The following is a 23,415-nucleotide window of genomic DNA, read 5'->3' on the forward strand; positions in this document are numbered from 1 at the left end:
CTTCCATGTTTCTCACCCTTCTTCCAAATTACTGTGGGAAATGTAAATGCTTTATGTCCTTCTCTGCTTCTGTTGCCACTTAATTATTTCTGTGTGGTCTTGTTAGCAAACTGGCATATGGTCATATATCAGCTGAAGGACACTTCCCCCCTCCCTTTATTAATACCTATCTGTCTTTTAAGTCTTTATCTTGTTTCTGTTAATGCATAACTTGTTGTATTTGATTACTCTGCTATTGTGCTGTGATACTATGACTTGTAGTCTACTAATGTGTGTATGTGCCCTGACGAAGAATTGCTTTCTTACTTAACAGAAAGCAAAAATGTGTGGTTTGGATATCTTAATAACAGTATTAAAAATACAGCACTTGCTTACCTTCCCCTGTCCTTATAACTAGAATGTTGGTGGGGGGGTTGTGTGTGGGGTGTTTATCTGCTTGTTGTGGTTTAAGCCCAGCTGGTAACAACCATGCAGCTGCTCACTCACTCTCTCCCTTCTTCACCTGCGCCCACTCCCTGAGGGATGGGTAAGAGAATCAAAAGAATGTAACTCCCATGGGTTGAGATAAACAGTCCAGTAACTAAGGTATAACACAAAACCAGTACCACCAGTAATAAGGGAAATAAGGGGAGAGAATATAAAAATAAAAGGGGAAAAGGAGAAGAAAACAATAAACAGCAGTGATGCATAATACAATTGCTCACCACCCACCAACCGGTACCCAGCCCTATCCAAGCAGTGATCTGGGCCTTCTGGGTAACTCCTCCCAGTTTATATACTGGGCATGATGTGCTGTGGTATGGAATACCCCTTTGGCTAGTTTGGGTCGGGTGTTCTGTCTCTGCTTCCTTGCTGTTTCCCGTGCCCATCCTCACTGGCAGAGTATGAGACTGAAAAGTCCTTGATTGTAGTAAGCATTACTTAGCAACAACTAAAAACATTGGTGTTATCACCGTTGTTCTCAGGCTAAAGTTGAAAACACAGCACTGCACCAGCTACTAAGAAGGAAAAAAATAACTCTTAAAGCTGAACCCAGAGCACTGCTTTATACTGACATGCTGAACATGGAATACTGGTATCTGCTGGATGTACTACCAGTACTTATTTTCTCATGGATGTTAACTGTCTGGAGAAACTTAGAATGTTTTTTGTTAAGTGAAAAAGAGCTGGGTTCTTAAATAACGAAGGTTTCAGAGGGGCAGCAGCAGCTCTGAAAAACCTTTAGAAAAAATTTCATTACATGGCTTTTCTACTTTTAGACTTCTGTTGATGAAGGATGAATCTGTCTTGAAACATTTATTGCAACAAGAGGCCAAGAAGAGGGAGAATGTTCGAATTGCTGAAAATAAAATTAACAAACTGGCCGAACAGCTACAAGCAACAGAGAAGATCTTGAATGTGAATAAGATGTTTCTCAAGAAGCTTCAGGAACAAGTAATGTGAATCTGTTTGTTTTGTTTCTTAGAGATAGAAATCTTGAAATGGGAAGGCTGAGTTTTTTGAGGCACTAGGCTTTCTTTGAATTTATCATTAATTCTCAGGTCTTTGCTGATTGCGATTGTGTTTTATTATGTGGTCGTATCTGAAAGTATGCATTTTCTTTTTCCTTTTTTTTTTTTTCAGATTCATAAAGTTCAACAACGAGTTACAGTAAAGAAAGCTCTGGCATTAAAATATGGGGAAGAACTTGCTCGAGCAAAAGCAGTAGCAAGTAAGGAAATTGGGAAGCGAAAAGTGGAGCAAGATCACCTTGCAGTAAGTCTGCATGCTTTTAAACCATGCTGTACTTCGAAAAGCAGTAGCAGGTTTGAGTAGGAAACCTAGTTCAAGTGGGATTTCAGGAAGGCAGGAAAACATTTCAAAAGCACTGTAGGAATTCTTCTCAGAATTCAACAGAACAAGAATTAATCACTTAAGAAGAAAAACCGTTAAAAGCCTACATTCCTGTGCCAGGGCGGTGTCAGTAGTAGATAATAATGAGCGACTGTATTCTTGTGAAGGAAGGAAGTACTTTACTGTCTGTAGAGCATCAGTGATCTTGTTAAAACCAGCAAAGATGCTGAAGAGTAGATATGATTTTCTTTTGAAAAAACAAGATACAGAGTTACAGAGTGGGGAAAAAAAACCCTAATATCTTTATGTACATTTTTCTTTTTTATGTTCTCCCCACCCATCCAACACCACTGTGTATACTTGTTTTATAGCTTACCTTTTAAACATGGCCAGAACTTCTGTTGAAGCTGTGTACATGATGTAGGGTACTTTTTATCAAAAACCTGCAAACCTGCCAGTTAAATTGTGTCAAACTCTTGTGGTTTTCCATCTCTTTGTTGAAATTTTTTGGCAATATTCAAAAATGTGCTTTCATAAACTCTGAATTAAGTATCTTGCCCATGTTTCATTCACCTCCTGTCAAGAGATCACTAAACGTGAAAATAAAGGGGAATTTTTTTCCTTTTTAGCCAAACAAAATGTTGAAATTGGAGAACTCCCCTGCATCAAGTCCAAAAAAGCATTCAGCAGAATTGATTGCACTAGAGAAAAAAAGACTACAGCAGCTAGAGCAGGAGTATGCTCTAAAGATTCAGAAACTGAAAGAGGCCCGTGCGCTTCAAACCAAGGAACAGTCAAATACTGCGCCTCATGCAGAAGAGGAATCTGAATTTGCGTTACCTCAGCCATCACTTCATGATCTCACACAGGATAAATTGACTTTGGACAGTGAAGAAAACTACTTCGATGATGAAGTTCTGTCTAATTCCAACAGAGAACGAAGGAGATCCTTCAAAGAATCCAATTCTTTCACTAAACCAAATCTTAAGCACATGGACACTCCAAAGCAAGAAACTATAAACAAACTTTCTAAAAAGGCATCAGAGGAGCCTGAGCTATTCCTTGGGTTGAATATTGATGAACTGAAAAAACTTTATGCTAAAGCTGACAGCTTGAAAGAGCTTCTAGAGAAAAGTACTGCCTCTGTTGTACCTAAGGAAGATCTGTTGTGTGGTCAGGTAAATATTTTAAAACATTTTAAAACATGTCTTTATTAGGTGGCATTGCAATTGCTATGTATCTGTTTGTTTCCTAGGAAATTTCAGTGGACATTGATGTTGATACATCAGAAAGTAAAGAAACTGAATCAAAACCGTATCCATTTGAACCATACCATAGTCCTCTTCTAGTATTTAAATCCTACAGGTATGAAAACTGTAGCAGCCTTTTTGAGTATGTGTTTGTGTGTTTTTGTTCAAATATTATTATTCACTGCTTGTCCTGGCTAATTGAATCTTAAAAAAATAGGAGGCATTAGAAAGCAAGGTTAAAGCAATCTAAAATACAGGAAAAAATGAATGGAAGTGTATTTATTATGCAGTCTTTAAACTTGGCTAGGATATATGTTGTCTGAGTCAAGACTGAGCCAGTCATCTCTTTTTGGATTCCTGCTCAGTGGAAGGAGACATGACTGTAGTGATTCATCTTGACGTAAAGTAGGCACCTGCAAGTGTAATCAGTTTGACACATCTGTCTTCTGACTGGAGAGTTTTGTTTCTACACATTAAATTCTAGAAAAGTGTCTGGTATTTAAATTGGAGAGTTGAATCCTACCATGAACCCATTTGTGTTTGTTTTTTTTTTATTTTTATAATCTTGATTAGCAAAAGTTGGAGGTTGCTGTCTATACAGGAGTATTTATATTCTTGTAGGTTGTGGCTTCAATTCCTGAAGGATCTAGAAATCATAAAAGACATAGAATGTAGTCTAGCTAAATATTTAAACCAAGCATTTGTATGCTCACTTCAGACTCTTTTGTTTGCTTATACATTGTAAAATCTGACCTATATTTTTTTTACTGACTTTTTTTTTTTGTAGGTTAATCTTTTAACAGTTCTCTCTGTACTTCTACTTGACATTGATCTTAGGCTGACTAGAGCCTAAGAATGCAGCTTTTTTAGAACTAAACTGAAATTCAGTTTCAGTAGTTTGCTTTCCCTACGGGGTTGCTATTACACTTTCTGTTTTTATGTGAATAAAATCCTGCACCTAAGGGAGAAGAGAATGCTAGAACAGAATCTGTTCAGATTGAAAGATACTGGTGTGTTTTTTTTTTTTTTTTTTTCCCCTCCCTCTCACACTGTTTTCACCTTCTTAACTCATAGATCAGTGATACTTTTGGTTAGTAGTAGGGTTTTGGAAATAATGAGATTTAATACAGAAAAAGGGATTATATTAAATGTTTTGCTTAGTTAAACTGATGTCATGTCCTGTATGCTTTGTCACAATAATACTCTTTTTGTTTTAGGTTTAGTCCATATTTTCGAACTAAGGAAAAACTGTTCCTCAGTTCATTAACATATAGCAATATGATTGAGCCAAAACAGTGTTTCTGCCGGTTTGATTTAACAGGCACATGTAATGATGATGACTGCCGGTGGTGAGTTGTTCTTAATTCTCCTCTCTTGAACTAAGCATCTCTTTTAGATGTCTGACTCAAAGACAAAAATAGGCATACTTTACAGTTCTTTAGAAGGTGTGGATTTATGATCCTATGCACAAATTCTAGAAAAGAGTGTTATTTTTAATATCTTATTGCAGATACTTGTTTGGTTGGAAAAAAACTCCTTTCATCTAAGCCATGAAGAGGCTATTCAGCAGTAAATTTAGAAAAGCAGCATGCACTGTTAGAGAATACTTTACCTTTTGGTTGTTCTGTAATTCAGACAGGACTCCTCTTGCTTTATAGCATAATTTCAGACCATCATGGACCTCAAGTAGTGGTTGGTACTGATAAGCGCACTAGAGATGTGTTGTGCTGCTAACCAGAATAAGGCATGTACTAAATATTATGTGATTGTATTAAAAAATACTGTTGTAGTAGTGGAATTCTAGTTTTCTATGTAAGTAGTGGGTAAGTTTGTGAAGCCTAATGTTAAATTATATTAAAAATAGTTTTCTAAACAGTGTTGCACAGTGTATTTAAAGAGCAAACTCATATGAGTTGATCAGGAACAAACTCAATTTGGAAACATCTAACTACTGAAAAAATACAGTGGGAGTGGACTTCAGCTTTTTTTTTTCTTTTCTCTCCTTTTGGTGGCAGACAGCTTTTTGTATCAGCTTTTAGCTGTTACTGTCAAACTGTAGTTTGAGTGGTTTTAAATACAAAATGATACCCAGTTTTTATAATTACCTTCTTTGACCTGCAAAGTTCTAAATACTGTGTTTTTGTGTTAGTGTGAAACAAGTTTGTAGAGGCTTATTTTTAAGAGTAAGGCTATAGTGAAATAATGAAGTCTAGGATTAAGTTCCTGATGCAGGCTTAAGTTTAGAGAAAACCTAGACGTATTTAACAGAAATTTCAAAGCAGACTGAAGTGTTTTCTGTGGGCATTATTTTCTTTATGCCTCACCTGAGCATATACTAACACTAACTTTCTAGTTACAAGTCTTATTAAATTTGTTGTGATAAATCTATTAATTGCTTATCTGTTTGTTTTAGGCAGCACATGAAAGACTGCACTCTTAACCGTAAGCAGCTGTTTCAGGATATTCTGTCTTACAATTTAGAACTGATTGGCTGTTCAGAAAAAAGCACTGATGAGGAAATCAGCGCTGCCACAGGTTTTTAAGAGTCTTTTTTCACTTCTGCATACAAAGGTTCAGTTCTGAAGGGAATGGCTTTCATTAAAAGCTGTGGGTGCAAGGACTTTGATGTAAAGCAATGTATAAGATACAGCTGTATGAAAAAACAGGTTTCTGCACTTGTCCAGTCCTTGGTGTCCACCACCTTGGTTGTCTTTACAGGAAGAAAAGAACATTGATCTGTAGAACATTTAACTCAAAAAATGAAGTATTGCTGGGATTCAGAGTACTGGGGAGCAGTGGGCGTGCAGTCTTTCCCTCTCCCCTTCCTCACTACTTTTTGTAACTGCTGGACTGGCCTATTCCAGCAGAGCGGGACTTTTGTAACAGTGCTGTTGCTGTATAGGATAGAGTTGCTAAACAGGATTCTTTCAGTTTTTCATTTGATTGTTCTCGTACGTTAAAATGCCTTACCTCTTGAAGCAGTTAAACTTCATGAGTTCAACTTAGTTTGTGCTAAATTGCTGTTAAGTTACAGTTTATCCATTTTCATTTATGTGTTTACCTAAAATACAAATATTCTTGTTTCAGAAAAATATGTTGAAAAACTTTTTGGTGTAAACAGAGACCGTATGTCAGTGGATCAGATGGCTGTTCTTCTGGCCAGCAACATCAATGAGAGTAAAAATCATGGTAAGTACTTTGGTAGATTAAATACAATCTAAACTTTTGAATCATGTAAATACCTTAATGATTTTATGAACCAAGAATATTTTTTTGTTGCTGCTTATTTTATGTATCTCAGTATTATAAATTCTGCTGATGGTAAATTAAAGGCAGCAGAGCTTGCTTTAAGGCAGTATAGTTTTGGAGTCCAGTTTGGAAAAAAATGACATGTACTTGAGCACAATTAATTTCAAAGAGGTAGTGTTAACTTACGCACTTCTGTTGTACCCACAGTATGTTTTTATTTAAAATCTTTATTAGCAAAGAATTTTAAGCTTGAATACAGAAAAGTAAACCAGCTTCTTCTACTTTGCTTGTTTATAGTACCTCCATTTACAACATGGAAGGAAAAAAGGAAATGGAGACCCAGGTATTGGAGAAAACCTTTGGTAGACAGTAGCAGTGGTGATGAGGAGCATTTCACTGGACCTACAAAATATGGTAATCTGAATGTGTGGCACCTGTTAAAAAAAAGAGCACTGGAGGAAAATGCCAGCCTCTCCTCAACACCTGATTTTTTTCAAGTGGTTCTTAAGAAGCCCAGTGCTTTGTATAGCTCTTCACTTCCTATTTCCTGCATGCAGACTTCAGTTTGTATAAGTCTTTGGGAAAAGTTTGATCTGAATTTGTTGTATTTAAGGAAAAATACCTAGTATAATGTGTGACTAGATGTTAAGTCAGAATTTTTACTTGCCTGTTCTTAAAAGGAACATATGGAAATATTAGAATGTTTCAGCTTTGCCTTTATGCCATTAGGATTTTTTTAATTTCTATTTTTTCTCCCAGAACTACAAGTGGTAAAAGTTCATGTGTCCGGTATCTAAAGTTTGTACAGAGTTAGTATTTGGTGTTTAGGTCAGGAGTTTAAAAAAGCTACTGTTAAGCGGCATTTGAGACTTAGAAGCTTGCTGGAGCATCAGTGACCAGCCAGTGTTTCACATGTGACTCATGCCAGCGGGAGCTTTAGGATTTGTTAGCAAATCCTGTAAAAAGGTTTTTTAGAGACTCGGAGTTGGGGCAACCTTTTCTTTGTCAGTTACGTCTATTTCCTAATGCTCCCTAATGAACTGTGTTTATTGATATCCATTGAAGCAGCTTTTTACCACTAAGGATTCTTGTGTTTGTGTTTGAAATAAAACCAGTTTTCTACAGACTGTGCAGTTCTAAGTTTTAAAGGATGTTGAAGTAACCATATTTTTCTCTGGTCAGTGGCTGTACTTGAAGTATATACATACCACCCCTGGTGTGAATTGTAATCTTACAGGTCACTTCTATTTTGAAAAGAAACATTTAGAAAAATACTACTTTTTATTATCTGCAGCCCAGCCCACAGAAAATAAAAAACAAATTCCAGATCTTGATACTGTGGTGACTCCAGATGATGTCCGGTATTTTACAAGTGAGACTGATGAGATTTCCAACCTGGAGGCAAGCGTCCAAGAAAACCCCAGTGATGTACAGCTTTGGATTAAGCTTGCATACAAATACTTGAATCAAAATGAGGGGTAAGTCTGCTACATTTTGGATTTGATTTTGTGCTTTCATGCTGCTATGATTGTTTCCTTTCCGTTCTTAAAGAGCTTTCTTCAACAATGCCACAAATAATTTATTACTTAAAAGCAGATTAAAAAATAGATTAAACTTCCTACTGTAGGCAGCGTAGTATGTGAGTAATAAGTTGCACTGATGCTTTATCTTTAGGTAGGTTCTGATTCAGAACGGAAGTTGATGGAAAGTAGTCTGGGAGAAATAAAAGTTTGTATTTGAATAGTGCACAATCTAATGTATTCCCAAGATTACAGTGGAATGTTGTACTTCCAGTGATAAAGTAGTGGGCTAATAAACTCAAATCAGTTTCTCCTTGACAGGGTGAATTGTTGGAATAATGCTTGAAATGAATTTAATCAGAAAGCTTTCTTACATGAACAGTTCTGCTATATGGTTTTACCCATCTAGAAATGTCCCAGTTGAGCACTCGGTTTCATATTTTATAATTTTTTTAACTTTTAGATTTCCAGGCTTCTTCAGTCTCTGTTCCTTTAAATTAGTCCCTAGGATACCATGTTTTTATTGGCAAGCAGATCATTTCAGTAGGAATTCTGTCATGATGGTTTCATTCTAGAGATGAACTTTGATTTTAATAGTGTGGTACTAACTTAAGCAGCTGCAGCAGGGGGTAAGGGAATGGAGAGGATCAGCTCTCTTTTTAAAAGCCCTGTGCAAACTGTGGATAGTGAAAGATGTAGCAAAATACCAGTTTAGCTGTATCAACAGCTGCCTGAATGCTAGAAGGGATAGAACTGGAAAGGCCAGTACTTAGAATACACTACTAGTAAGTGATAGGGCGAGAAGAGCACACTTTCTAAGTGTACTTGGAAAAAGACCAAGAAAAGAACAGAGAAAACCTGATGGAGACCAATGCATCCTTTTCTTAAAACAGCTACCTCCTCTATTCCCCCCCTCTCCTCCCCAGTACTCTGAAGAAATGGAGTTGTTCAGTAGGTGGCAGTGGTGATAGAGGGGGTTGGGAAGTCAGTTATTTTGAGTTAATATTTTATACTTGGTTGGTATCATCTCATGGATAGATCTCTCAAAGTAAAATCTCCTTTTATAATGGTTTAGAGGCAGCAAAAACCTGCATGACATGCACAGAAACAGGGAATAAAGTCTTATATTTAACTGTAGAAAGTAAATTAAATACATAACAAATATTCCAACTTATACCAAGCCTTTGAATTTTCTACTGAAGTTTTCAAGTCTGTATGATGCTAATGCCTTTATCTGATTGTAGCTTGAGTCTTCTGCTTACAGATGAATCTTGCTCATTTTGAATTAAATTAGACTTTTATTTGAATTGACACCCTTTTCCTAGGAAAGTTACTATTTTTCCATGCATTACCACTGCACCTAATAATAAATAATCTTTGAAGAATGAAAACTTAATGAAACTTGAAAACTTTCATAGTAAACGACAGCACATGCTAAAAAAAAACCCAAACTGTTTGACACTTCCATTCTAATAATAGACATCCATTTTCATATTTGATATTGTGCAAGTTGTCTTGCTAACATAGTTGATACGGGGGTTTTCATTTTTACAGCTCATCATCTGAGTGTTTAGATTCTGCTTTAAATGTTTTGGCTCGAGCCCTTGAGAACAACAAAGAAAATGCTGAAATTTGGTGTCATTACCTCAAACTCTTCTCAAAAAGAGGAACCAAAGAGGAGGTACAGGAAATGTGTGAAACAGCAGTGGGATATGCTCCCTCTTATCAACTCTGGTGGACAGTAAGTGAAGGAAAAAAAATGTATGTGAAATGTTCATTAAGTGTGCATTTTTTTTTTTACTGATGAAAACCAGTATATATGCCAGGGAAATTGTGAAAAGAAGAACACTATAGCTTTTTGAAAACTCAAAAGTTGCTCCAAAAAATGAAGGAATTCAAAGTTCTGTTTGCAGGATACTTGTAGAAATCAGTTTTCCTCAGGTAATAAAGTTATTTAAAATCAAGATGTGGCAGTTCTGATTTTTTTATTGTTTAAGCTTGCAAATCTTTTAACTATTTGATCATTAATATTTAAACAGCAGTTTTTGAGGTTTAATGTGAAAATTTGCTGTGAGGGAGGGAAATATGGTTTATAAGGTGGTGAAGGACATCATCCAAAGTTTGTGATTCACATGATTTTAAACTTTAACAAAGAAGCTGTACTCGTATTCTGATTATTAATATGAATTAATTCTCTCTAGTTTTTGAGTTTGGAAAATTCCTTTGATGGAAAAGACTATGTATGTGGGAGGATGCTGCGGTTCCTAATGGAAGTGACAGGGGGAGAAGAAAATCGAAATCTCGTGTCCTTTCAGCTACTGGAGACTCTCTTGTACAGGGTTCACTTAAGCCTATTTACGGGAAGACATCAGAATGCTCTTGCTCTGCTGCAGGTAACTTCCAGGTTCCCACCCCAGTAATTATCTTCATACTTTCAACTTGATAATGCCGATGACTGTGATTGTGTCAACTTCAGAAGGAACTATTCCCTCGTTTATTTGCGGAAGGAATTCTCCTAGACACTTCAGTGAGAGATGATGCCATTCTAAAATTCGGATATATCTTTGGGTTTTTTGTTACCTATTTTGCTTTGCTTTGTAGCTAATAGTCTAGACCATTATGTTTTAAAATGATTCCCAGGGAATTGCTTTACTGTTTGATTTCTGGTAAACTAGAAGTGCCTGTGGCTGTGTTGCCTCAAGTACTCAAATACTTATTGCTACAGAGATTGCCAAACCAGTAGTTCTTGGGAAAGAGCATAGTATGCTGCTACCTAAAAGCATTGCCCAGCTCAGTCATGGAGTTATCTTGGGCTTTTATGGTGATTGTAGGCAGAATTTAAGTCACTGTTACTGTTCTGTAGACAAAGTGGTGGATGAAGGTGAGAAACGGAGTGCTGATGGAAGCCCCTGCTAAAAGTGGGAGCTGCTGTAGTTGCAAGTGGATTCATTCCTACCAGCAGATGGCATGTGTGGTTTGCTACACCCTGAAAGGTTCTCAGTTCTGTGGTTTAAGGCTGTAATACTTTTGGATTTTTCATAGCTGTAGTTTAAATAGGGAAGTGTAATGCTGTGTTGACTTTCTCCAAAAGCCCTTCTGAATGCAGCAGTACTTATAAATGTAACTCTGAATGTTTGACTGAATAAATAAAAAAGGCAAAGAGAAAAAACTGTTTGAGTCAAATTGTCATGGAAATCCAGCATAAATGGGAGAATAACATGTTTTTTCTTACCTTTCCCCAAAGCATTATAAAAAACCCAAATAAATATTTTTCTATTAATTTGAAATGTGTAGTTGAAAAGAATGTCTTGGGGAAAGATTATTTAACCATAGTTAAGAGAAGATAATTTGAGTAAATGCTACTTTAGAGTAAACAGCAGTGTGTCTCTGAAAATTTGAAAGCAAATTCCTGAAGTAACTATTTGGCAGGCTGAATGAGTGAAATATTGTAAAATTTCAGGTTTTGCCCATTGCAGGGCAAGTGTTCTGCTGAATTTTGCCTGTATTTGTGTGTAATTTCATTCCTGTGAAAGTACATTGTTTGATCATACTGCATTTATCCAAAAAAATGTTGACACATTACTAGCCATGAGATTCTGTTCTGTTTTAGGAACAATTGTGTTTAGACTTTTGTCTGATTGCATGCTGTAATGATTTTTATGTGGGATCTGCCAGCTTCACTGGGCTATTCTAATTTTGCTTGTGGCTGGTAGGAAAATTTGAAGCAGTATCCTTGTCAGTAGTGTTTCCAACAACAGTATGTCTAAAGTGTGCTTTCAGTAGATTTGAATAGCTGTAGCTTAGTGGATGAATAACTAGAACTTAAGAAGAACCCCCAACAACAACAAAAAAAAAAACAAACCAAAACCCAAGAAAAAAAGCCAGAACCCAACAAACAAACCCTCCACAAAATGCAGTAGGATATAGCAAGCTCAATCCAACTTGTCGATGTATTCTCTAGAGCTAATTACTTCTATGCAACTGGAAGCGATTGTCCAAGAATTAAGCAGAAAAATGGAGCATGTGTTGGGAGATGCATGTTTTCAAAGTCTGCCTCCGCTCATTTTTCTGAATAACAATCTTCTACAGTTTTTCTGAACCCCTTATTAGAAATTATGCATGTGATTTGAACACAGTCACACATTCACATAAGCCAAATGTTGTGATTGATGTAAAGCATTCCTGTCTTTTCTGTGGAAAAGATTTGAGAATGTTAGAACTTCATCTTCCTGTTTCCTTTTCTTATTCTTAGATCTTATTTTTTTTATGGCTGAAATATAATGTATTTCTTTTAATCTTTACAGAATGCTTTAAAATCAGCAAATGAAAAGATAGTATCAGAACATCTTACTGTAAGTGACCGTTGCTTGGCTTGGCTGGCTTACATACATGTAACTGAATTTGGCATTCTTCCAGTCAAGTTCTATGATCCAGCTAATGTCAGTCCTTCAAGGATCATGCAAAAAGAGCCGTTTTTAATACCATGGGAAACAGTTCAAGATGTGAAAACTGATCCTGATACACTGTTAGCTATGTTTGAAGGTAAGATTAAAGAGGTAAACTACTTAATACATTACTCACTTGCAAATCAAGAAATATTATCCAACTTTTGGAAATTCAAGGCTGTGCAATATTGCTCATGACTGTGTTAAACCATTGGGATATTAATCCAGTGAACATTTGGTTTGATCAGAGTAGTGAGTAAAGTCCATGTTTCTGAGTGTAAAGTGAGTTGGACTCACATGCAAAGCACACACACTTTTTCTCTGAGTTTTTCACCTATGGGTCAAAGCCATAGCTTTTTCTCTTAACTATGATATTCTGGCAAGATAAAGACTAGTGGCTTATGACTGTCTTACTTGAAGCATTTTCTTGGGCTTATGCAAGCATTAAGCTGAGCTTCTGTTCTTCTTGTACCTTCCCTCCCCTCAGTGGGATCTATTTATTGGAAAATTACTTTCCTGGAAAATTAGTGTGTTCCCTTAAAAGAGACAGAGCAATGCATGTGTGTGTCTTCACTCAGTTTAAGTAAACGGAGTAATGTTTTTTGAGACAAAAATACTAGGAGAAATTGAATTCTTGACTTGTGGTGCTGCAAAAAGTAGACTTCATAATAGCATTTATAAATGTCAGTACTTAATGTGTTAGCCAGCAGCAGTATTGAATTGCCTCAGAGAATGTATCTGTGCTACAGGTGGTAATGCAATGTGGAAATACTCAGGGATCAATTGAGTGGCCCAGCTGTGGAAGAGAAGGCAGTCTAGATATGAGCAGAGTGTTCATTGTTGGGTAACTTCTTATGCTGAGAAGAAAAATAATATCCTATAGCAGCTTTCTTTAACTCAGTAGTTTTCAGCAGCAATGCCAGAAATCCTGGAATAAAGTTTTAAATATGGGGATACACTGCTATCTCTAATGTGGCTTTAACATTTCACTGGTAGGATGTTTTCTGATTTTTAAATGAGCAAGGGATAAAACTCCTGAAAGACTTCTGGCTTTGCACTGTGGCGAGATGTGTTAAGAAAGCTTTTCCAAAGATGGTAATCTTCCTCTTGTTTTAAGCATTTGCAGAAGCAGCACTCTTACAAGTATCTTTCCACACTTACTTGTTTTCATTATCTTAAATGAGACTTTTTCTTATGTGAAGGCTTCAGATAACTTTGAGGTCTATCACTTGATTTTACACTTTTGTTTTAAAGATGCAGTCAAAGCATGTACTGATGAAAGCATCGAGGCTGATGAAAGAATACCTGTCTGCTTTCCTCTCTACAGAAACATGCTAGCTTTGCTGAAACTTCTGGAAAGGTAAATTGTTTCAAGACCTTTTTTTTTTTTTTTTAATTGGAGAACGTAACTCTCCTTTTTTTGAAAGCTTACATTTACCTCTCTTTAAAGGTGGGAGTCTGCTGCACAACTTTGTAGATCTTTATTGGAGATCTGCCCTAACAACTGTCAGCTCTTGGGGAGTTTGGCCACCTTGTATTTGCAGATGGAGCAGAGTGACAATGCCTACAACGTGTGGGTTGGAGCTTTTGAGAGGAATCCTCAGAATGCAGAAATCTTTTATCAGTTGTGTAAATTCCTTGTTTCACAGGTAATGCTGAACTCCAAAACTCATTTTGTTGGTCTATTGGCTTTGTAAAGTTTGGGCTCCTGATAACTCCTCACAATACTTTTGTAATGTCTAGTATTCCTTTATAAAGATGGGAAAAATGGAGTTGATAAGATTAGTGACATGATTAAAGATAGTCAAAGGAATGACATGAAATAATAAAGTTATAGCTCAGGTTGTTATAATTCATATTTAATATGCTTATTAAGAATAACTTATACTCACCGTAAACCCTGTAATATGTTTTGGGCTTTTATCTGCTACCTGCTGACTGACCCAGTTAAGACTTGATTCTTGAGAGAATGAAGACAATGGAGCATTGCAGAGATAGACACAGCACTTGTTTGTTTGTGCTTAAATTGTTCTTGTCATTTTCAGGTTGATGTCTGATTTTAATTCTTTTTCTTTTTAAAAAATAAAACCCCAAACCAGGAAAGGTCAAGCAGTGTTCTTCCACTGTTGCAAGATTTTCTGGAAGCTTTTGTTGAGAATCCCTGCCAACAGCATGGTCCCATGGATCTCTTAAGGTACACTTGCAATGTTTTTTGTATTTAAGTTTCAGTAATATTGGCATTGTCTTGAAAAGCAAGTTGGTCTTGAAGTTCTAAATATCTCTATTTTTAGCTTGGCATGTTCTGCTAAAACTTCAGTGAATTATGATTTGGTAGTTTTTAAGGTTTATACTTATTGTTTGTGTATATACACTAAACTGTAAAACCACAAGCATTTAAAGGTGAAACGGCCAGCAAGTCAAAGTCTGGATTTGGGCAATGAAAATCATTCATGTATGTCAAAATTGTTTGTTTTGGTTTGGGAGGTTTGTTCATCCTCCCCAAGCTAGGAGCCTAAAATACTAGATTTAGAGATGTGCAAAAGACCTCAATCCAGAGGTCCAGCTTGTTATTAATCAGTAGATTGTTATTGCTGCAAAGATACAGGTTCATAGCTGGCCGCCTGATTTTTCCACTTGAATTTTAGCACGTAGCTACAAGACTTCCTGAAGTTTTGAGATATGCAGGTTCCCTATAGTAAAAAAGAAATGCCTCTGAAGGCCTTCAGAGGAAGACCTGTGCTAAAATTTACGCAGATTAGGCTTTGAAGTGTTTTTATCTCCAAGTCAGGTGTTAGATTTTATTCCTGCTTACATTTGTTTGCATTAAAATTGGTAGTGGGAATGCAGTTTAGCTGACTGTATGTAGATGATTGTACCTTACTTGATGTATTTTATGTGGAGAGAGGGAAGTGTGAGATACAAACTGACATTTAATTTTGTACATAATGAGGGAGTACGTGTTTTCTGTATTTCTGTGTAACACTTTTTGTATAAATTATATCTGGATACAGCTAAGTAAAATTTAGGAAAAGTGCATCTTTTTTTCTGTCCCATGAACCGGATTTAGGAGCTAAATGTTGCACCCACACAGGACTCTTCATGTAGAGAAATATTCTCATTTAGTACTACTCTTTTCTTTTGTAGATATCTCTTGAATTTTCCAATGCCAATTGAATTTACATCACCTGTCTATAAAGAAGATCTTACAGATGATGTTGTGAACCAACAAATCCCGTATTTATGGCAGATCTACTGGTGAGACTTTCTGAAGTATTTCGGAGAAACAGCTATTGGGTCTGAGTAAATTTCGTTTTCAAAAGTGGAACATCCATTATTTGCATAAGGGTATATCAATTTGGGTTCTTCCAATAAATGATCTGCCAGTCCTTAGCGAACCTATCTGCCTGCTGCACAATAGCCAATATTACGGAGCCGTAAATTGCACATTAACTTAAATTCTCCACTTGAGAAATCTTCCAGGAACACTTCCCTATGGGAACAGTAATAGGATGTTCATCTCACGTGATCATCTTGCGTCTTAATATATAAGAACATGCATTGTTCATGATATACAACGCTTTTTAACTTTTAATATAAACAGTTTGTGCCAGTCTCTTCACGCGAGTTTTGGTGAAGCACTGGATGCGTATGAAGCAGCTCTGGGGGCAGTGATGCAACAGGAAACTGTTCAGAACATCTGGCTGGAGTAAGTTCTTAATGAAGGAAAGTAAATCAATTTCAAAGCTATTAAGTGAAGGCTACCAGAACCATCTTTTATTCTTACTTTTTTTTCTTCCAGTTACCTTGTTTTTGTCAATAGCAAAGTTGTTGGATCCACCAGCCAAATTCAAGAATTCAAGCTTTTTACTGACCTAGTGAACAGATGTCTGGTTACAGTCCCCACACGATACCCAATTCCTTTTAGTACTGCTGATTATTGGACCAATTATGAGTTTCATAATAAGGTAAAAATGTGTCTGTGGGCAGCTTTAATTAAACAGACTGACCTTCTAACAGGTACCTCTAATTTACTTGTTCAAATACAGCACTAGTAGTATATGAACGCTGAGACCTAGGAATTGGTAGAAAAATAAATGAGTATCTGAGGAGTGTTCTGAGAAGAAGGGTATCTAGCAGTGACCTTTTGAATAAAGGGTATGTAAGGCAAAAAAACTTTATGGCATGTTTTAATATTGTGAATACAGTTGTTAATGACAAACCATTCTTTCCTAGAGAATAGGGAGAGATGGTTGAGCAAGAGGTGTCTGCACAGCTGTAACACTGGCAGATGGAAGCAGTATATAAGCTGTCAGTTTTGATCATAGAAGTTACAGTGGTTGAGAAACAGAAGAGAAAAAAGTCAAAGTAGGTTGAGCACTTAAACAGAATAAAGCTTGCAAAAATTTTGGGTCCTGTTTTGCTAACATCCAGTGCATTTCTCTTTGTTCACAAAATGCAGGCTGGAAGGGCTAAAATATGTGGTGTTAGCAACTTGACACTAACGTTTTATTACACAGAATGATTTCTGTACCCTTGAGGGATAAGGTTTGTAGATAATAAGGTTGGTAGGTGGTAGTTCACAGTAGTTGTAATGTTCATAGGTTTTTGGTCATAGTTTTTCATTCCGCTTTTCTAAGCAAGATCAGACAGCTATAAAGTGGATTAATGTTCATAATTCAAATTCTACAGGTAATTCTTTTTTATTTGAGCTGCATTCCAAAATCTGAACATTCCAAAACCTTGGAACGGTTTTGTTCTACCATGCCTGCTAATCCTGGACTCGCATTGAGGTATGTAAAACTGTTTGTAATCAAGACATGAAGCTGGTTAACGTAACTACTGTTTTTTGTGCAAGACGTGCATGACTTGCTTTCTACTACAAAAGCTAAACAATTCCTCTCTTATTACATGTTGCTTGAGGCATAGTGTCGTCTGACATCAGCTTAGTCTTTCTTGTATTTGACAGGGTTCTGTTCTATTTACAGAAAGATTATAATTATACAGGAATTAGCTCTGCATTGCACATGAGTACAAGTGGTCAAAAATTCAAGTGTGTAGACAAATGTCAGGTATCTATTAAAATCTTGTTGGTGTTTAATGAAAAGTATAGTTCCAGCATAGAACAAATAAAGCTGGATACACCAGTGAATAACAGTGCTACTACCTTAATGCTTAACTTGACATTTATTTAGCAAAGGTAAACCATTCTTAATTTTCAAAAAAATCTTAGGGGAAACAAAACCGATTCATGTATTGAGTATTACACCAGTTCTGACTTGAGCAGGATTTCAAAATGTAGTCTTCCTGGATTAGCGAGTCCATGATTTACTGTATTCTGCACTGAGCTCGTGAATGCTTGATGAATGATTTTGAAAAGTCCCCAGACACTTACTGTTCATAATCATCAGTGACGTGAAAGAATTCAAAGCAAGACTTGAAATAAGTGTGTGTGGTTGGGGGCATGGGGAGAGTATGACATGCCTGCTTTTGGCACACAGAGTTGAATGGCTGCATTTTAAACCAAGTTACGATTCTGTCTAGATGGAACTTGCAGCTTCCTTAGAAAGTGTTGATACTACCTGAAATGGGTGAGCAGAACTGACTGAACGGTATCTGCTAGCCACATGACTCTCAAAACCTGTTTAATCAAATATACACTTACTTTGTGCATGCTAAAAATTGATCTTGTGCCAACATCACATTCTCTGATTTTTATACTTCTTGGTTATTCTGTTAGTGTATCAACTTTTTTGTTTGTTGTTCTGAGAGCGTGTTCAATCAATGCTGTATATGGTGGCTTGGGTTTATTTTCCTGTTTGCAACTCTTAGCTCAGATTAGGTGTAATACATTTTGTGTAATGTGTTTGTGTCTTTGGACTGCTTTTGTGTTCCCAGTGATTAGAGCAGTGTTCCTTTCTCATGAATGCCTTTTACAGAATGCTTCTGCAATACTGGGAGGAGAGCAATGTTCAAATTCTGAAACTGCAAGCCAAGATGTTTACATATAATATCCCAACATGCCTGGCCATCTGGAAAATGTAATGCAACAGTCATACATCTGTTTTCATAGATATTGCTTTTGTTTATAAGGTTTACATCACAAAGGTAAATCTGAAATGTCCTTCCAATTGGGCTTGTATTGGAAGTCTCTCATTAGGTTATTATTTAAACAGTAACTGTTTGTTACAACGGACAGAGGTACTGTCACCTCTTTAAAATGAGGAATGGAATCTCCCTCTTGGGGAAGCTTATATGAGTGGGTATTATGCAGATAAATATGAATGATGTATTTACAAGTTGCATTTTCAATTCAGTTATTGACTTCTGTCTCCCCCTCTCTACCCCCCTCTTTATATATCACAATAGCAGTAATCTCCATTGTGCAGTGATGCTGAACTGGTCTTTTTCTTCAGTGTTTGTTCATAATGTGGGAACCACTGAAATTTCTTGCTCATGTAAGGTTGTTTTTTTTAAAAAATGGCTATTTTTATCTTTTCACCGTAGATTAACATCATTGGAAATTAGTGTCTTCTCAAGGAATTTTTAGTTCCATTCCACAGTCAGTGTTCTGCCACTGTGGTATTTAAAATGATTCAAGAATAAGTATTTTCATATATTTCTTTTCCTCAGAGCCATTGCTGCGGAATGCTTTCTAATGGGACAAAGAGAAGTAAGTCAACACAGCTTACTAAAATGAGTAATTACAAAATTCTGTAAATCTTTTCATACCTTGGCTTTATCAGCTCTTAAACCCAAGATTTCTGGATAGTTTAAATACTCTTATGTACAAACAGTGAAGCATTTGCCTCAAGTGTGAGAAATACCTTTGGCAATCAAAGTAGAATTGTATTATGAGTACTTGTGCAGCCTTGTTGTGCTGGACTTGTTATGCTGGAAGATACTAATGGCTACTTTTACAAGTAGTTCGAAGGGTGGGTATGTAAAGAGTTTGAATAGTGCCTAGTCCCACCAAAGGCACCAGTTCTTTCTCTCCAAAAATAACAAGTTTACTCATTTGTACTTTGGGAAGGGAAATATTTTCATTACTCTTTAGACAAATACAAAAGTTTTTTTGCACAGCAAGTGAATCACTTTTCAAACAGAGTGGATCTTCCAGGTATTGTTGCTGTCACCTTCAAAATACTCTTCTGCTTGTTTTTGGTGGGGGATCATGAGGCCCTGGGTTTGTGACTCACCACTTGGTGGTGGCGCTTGAACTACTTCTCTGCTATATCTGGTTTTGTCATCCATGTAGCAGCTGATTCTCAGCATCCTTTGCTTTTGAAATAGTATTGAAGCTTTAGCTGATCCATAAGGGGTAGCATGGCTATTGTTAGATTCACATATGAAATACTTTCTTTCCTTTTTTACTGTCCTCTAAAAGGACTTTTAAAAAGAACATCTTCCAAGCAGATACTTGGTTTGTAAGATCAAATAGTTCACAGTCAGGAGATACCAAAGGCATGCTTGCCTACACAACCTTAATTCTGTCTGTGTTGATGGTTTGGTGTCATCTGTAATTAGTCACAGATCCCTGCTTCAGTCATTGTATTAGATGGACTTCATTTTAAGGCACTGCCTTTTAGTCACCAGTGGGGCTGATGACTTAAAAGATCTCTGCTTTGTTTGGTTAGAAAGTTAGAAAAATGTATTTCATATGAATCGAGGGTCCTTAAAGCAAATGAACCAAGTGGATGAAGGCATATGTAAAACATTGAAGCTGGATTACACCCAGAAGAAATCCTGAGCTTTTCTTCTGCAGCTACCTCACTGTATGGTGTGGAGTTAAATCATTTAAGTAGGTGCACACAGAAAAGTTGGGGTTTTGGTGGAGGGGGGCCAAGCCTTAGTTTGGAGTGTTAGTGAGCACTGACAATTGTTTATGCAAATCAGTGACTGTTTCAGTTAGCAGTTTCTAGTAAACGGGTAGGATATTGAGTTGTGATTCAGATTCTTGATTTCCTGTTCCTGGAGAACACTTAATTTATTCTCTTCAGGGGTCATGTAAAGATTTGCTAAAATGATTATAAAAACGGGTATTAGTATTTAAAATGCCAACAGATACCTCCCCTAATGGCTGTGATTCAGGTTTGTACTTCAGATATCAGTAGTTGAAGGAAACTTGCGTAAGTTCTTGCATTAAACATTTTGGTCCTCTATTTCCACCCATAAAACAGTAAAACCATTTTTTCCTTTTAGAGAGTTGCAAAGAAGCACACTGACTATGAAAGCATAGATAGATAGATACTGAAGGAAAAGCCTATGAAACAGGTATTTTCATTGCAGGGTTGGCATGGTATGCAATAAGCAAGACCTTGAGAACTACCTGTTGAGCGGTGAAAGAGAAATAGTAAGCTGCTTCATTCCCTGAGTGTGTTCCATCCTGTGCAATGAATGAGGCAAGAATCTTGTGAAGAAAACTAGTGTGTCCTCATGCAATTAATCATGTGCATACAAGGGTCAGAATTAAGGTCGGACATAAACTTGCCTTTGTTTCTAGTAGCAATTTACCACTTTGAAACTTTTTTAAAAAATGGATTTTAAACTTTGTTTGCAGGAGATTTTTGTGCTTCAAATCACTCATTTTAAGTCCATGAAACTGCTGACTTTCCATAATTGTTTTTATTTTACAGGTCCATCATTTATATCAGAGAGCCCTTCAGAAGTTACCTCTATGTGCAACACTGTGGAAAGATGTAATGTTTTCTCCTTATGATTCAGTTTGAGGTTTCATATAAATTTTCTGCGTATCCCATATCCATAGATGTGGTGATGCTCAAGCTCTGGCTAAATCTTATATCTGCTTCCCCATCTCTTACAGCAACTCTTGTTTGAAGCGTCAGAAGGAGGTAAAACTGATAACCTGAGAAAACTAGTTTCCAAGTGCCAAGAGGTTGGAGTCAGCCTAGATGAGCTTTTAAATTTAAACACTTGCAGAACAGAAAGCAAGAATCACTGAACACTGTGTACGGTCAGCCATAAGTCCTATTAAATGCCAAAATCAGTTGAATGATTCTCCAGGCTGATCCAGGCCTAAGATCTGTGTTAAGGCAGATGAGTATTGCTGAGCATATCAAGTCTCCAGTCTGCTTTCCTTGAACCTGGAAACAGTTAACGTGACCCTCCTCTGGAACAATGAACTCCCTGTCTGGCCTTGCTTCTGGGCCCTGCCAGATTCTCATAACGTCATCTACGTAAGTATAGTTACTCAAAATGACAGACATTATTTTTTATGTTTTTATTTTCTCCCTTTTTTTTTTTTTTTGTTTTGCTGTTCCTGATTCACTTGACACTCTCACTGATGCCTGAGAGATCTGTGTTTGGGATTAATTTACTTGGCTGTGTTTACAGTAAAAAGCAAGTAGTCCATCGTGGGGTTTTTGCTTTTTTTAAAACCTTTTTTGAGACTTTTTCATTACAGGATTTAAAACAAAAGCAGCCGCTCTTAAGGAAAGTGTAACTGCCGTGGCCACAAGTATGCTTCTTGCACTTGAAGGCTCTAAGACGGTTGCTTACTGCCCTTTTCTGCTTTGGACTCACGGCAGAGACTATTAGACTTGAAGATTAAAGAAACTATTGCAAATGCCAGTGCATCAGAACCTAAGAGTGGTCAATTATGTGCAATTTTTTGTAAAGAAATTTTAATTTATAATAAAGTTTAACAGTTTAAAGAAAACTAATATTGATCTGTCTTGTATTGGTACTACCGTGTAGAATTACAGAGAGGTTTTACAGAGAAGTTTTCAATACAGGCTGACATTTTAATACGTCTGCTGTCTTTTGTTATTTTGAGGTTGAGCTGCCTGTTGTGGATGTAGAATAACTACATCTCAGTAGGTGTCTTTCTCCTCTTGCCTCAGACACGCACCTGGTTGTCCCACGACAGCTGTTCCTGTTAGCAATACCACTTCAGTAATGGAAGGAGTTTACATTTTGTCCTTTTCGCCTTTAATGAAATGAGATGTGGTTTACGAAGTCACTACATGCACAGTGCAGGGATCTACTGTCACTCACTGAACCAGCAATGGGGCTGTTTACCTCAGACATGAAGACCGTGTGTCTGGCATCTTCATAAATCACCCCTGCAAATGGTACAACCCTGTTTTGAGATTATTTGGCACAGACGGGAAAAACAGGTAGAAAGCCAACTGGATGTAAAGTGGTTTGTGCATAGGACTTCCGGTACCTTTCAAAACCCTTACTTCATCTGAAGTTACATATGAAACAACTCTCAAAGGAGAGAAAAGTGGGAAATACTGGTTTCATCTGACTTAAGGCCTTTTAGACAACTGTTACGGTGTAACTCATGCTTAAATAAAAAGCTTCAACTACCCACTTCCGTGGTCAGGATTTCATGCTGACTCTGCAGCCACTGTCAGAAACCTGTTAATTCTTCATTGTAGTAGAGTGGTATCCTAATTTCATCAACCTTGCTATATGGTACAGCTCAGACTGAAAACATGAAGACCATAAAAAGTGCAGCTTTTTTTTTTTTTTTTCATTAAAAACACCGCAAGTATTGTCAGTGTCTTAAACTTTGCTGATAACTAGTTGATTGTAGTGGGATACCACTTAACTCTGCTGTTAAAGATTGTAAAGCTTACCACTGTCAAGGGTTATAGCACTTTTAAGGCTGTTTTGCATTTTTCCCTAGCTTAGGCTTTTCTTACACTTGGGACTGTTACTCGGTTACCTTTTTATAACATGGGCTGGTGTCCCTTTCTAAGGAGACCTTCAGCTTTACATTTTCCTCAAGGATTGATCACAGGTAGTCTGCCTTAGTGGCTTCTCACATACTTGGAGACAAGGGGAGGGGGGACCAAAACCTCACAATGCTCTGTCTCTCCATATTGTTTTAATTAAAATGCTCCTGCTTTATATGTGGGCTTTTGACCCAATTTTGCTTGGCTTGATGGTGTGTGAAAGTGGCTCATCATAATGGGAATTGTTATCTGGGAGCTGGAATGAAGTATGAGGAACCTGTCAAGTCTTTGAGCAGCACAAGCACTTCACCAAGCAGGAAACAAAATGTACTGGTGGGTAATGGAGAACAGCCAGGAATGATCTAGTGTTTCCCCAGGTCTGCAGTTACTGCTTAATCCTCTCTGCTTCAGTATT

General features: G+C 36.9%; 1 protein-coding gene across 5 annotated transcripts in view; it reads left to right on the forward strand.

The window, feature by feature from the left end:
- Positions 1 to 21,973, forward strand: part of ZFC3H1 (zinc finger C3H1-type containing) — a 40,668-nt gene extending 18,695 nt beyond the window's left edge. For 3 of the 5 annotated variants that reach the window (XM_057429440.1, XM_057429441.1, XM_057429442.1), the window contains exons 13-35: positions 1,260 to 1,434; positions 1,624 to 1,755; positions 2,463 to 3,011; positions 3,089 to 3,198; positions 4,301 to 4,432; positions 5,497 to 5,618; positions 6,171 to 6,272; positions 6,630 to 6,746; positions 7,627 to 7,810; positions 9,407 to 9,593; positions 10,054 to 10,245; positions 12,157 to 12,394; positions 13,552 to 13,657; positions 13,748 to 13,946; positions 14,397 to 14,491; positions 15,442 to 15,552; positions 15,899 to 16,003; positions 16,097 to 16,262; positions 16,987 to 17,087; positions 18,234 to 18,335; positions 18,928 to 18,967; positions 20,931 to 20,993; positions 21,119 to 21,973. In XM_057429440.1, the coding sequence (XP_057285423.1) occupies positions 1,260 to 1,434; positions 1,624 to 1,755; positions 2,463 to 3,011; positions 3,089 to 3,198; positions 4,301 to 4,432; positions 5,497 to 5,618; positions 6,171 to 6,272; positions 6,630 to 6,746; positions 7,627 to 7,810; positions 9,407 to 9,593; positions 10,054 to 10,245; positions 12,157 to 12,394; positions 13,552 to 13,657; positions 13,748 to 13,946; positions 14,397 to 14,491; positions 15,442 to 15,552; positions 15,899 to 16,003; positions 16,097 to 16,262; positions 16,987 to 17,087; positions 18,234 to 18,335; positions 18,928 to 18,967; positions 20,931 to 20,993; positions 21,119 to 21,256 (3,466 nt within the window). In that variant the 3' untranslated portion in view covers positions 21,257 to 21,973. Of the gene's footprint in view, positions 1 to 1,259; positions 1,435 to 1,623; positions 1,756 to 2,462; positions 3,012 to 3,088; positions 3,199 to 4,300; positions 4,433 to 5,496; positions 5,619 to 6,170; positions 6,273 to 6,629; positions 6,747 to 7,626; positions 7,811 to 9,406; positions 9,594 to 10,053; positions 10,246 to 12,156; positions 12,395 to 13,551; positions 13,658 to 13,747; positions 13,947 to 14,396; positions 14,492 to 15,441; positions 15,553 to 15,898; positions 16,004 to 16,096; positions 16,263 to 16,986; positions 17,088 to 18,233; positions 18,336 to 18,927; positions 18,968 to 20,930; positions 21,025 to 21,118 lie in introns of all 5 variants that reach the window. The other 2 variants (XM_057429444.1, XM_057429443.1) reach the window with 2 other exon arrangements.
- Positions 21,974 to 23,415: the final 1,442 nt, after the last annotated feature.

This window comes from Pezoporus wallicus, unplaced genomic scaffold, assembly GCF_028554395.1.
Source record: "Pezoporus wallicus isolate ANWC-B61680 ecotype Strahan unplaced genomic scaffold, APGP_CSIRO_Pwel_v1 contig_5069, whole genome shotgun sequence".
NCBI lineage: Eukaryota > Metazoa > Chordata > Aves > Psittaciformes > Psittacidae > Pezoporus > Pezoporus wallicus.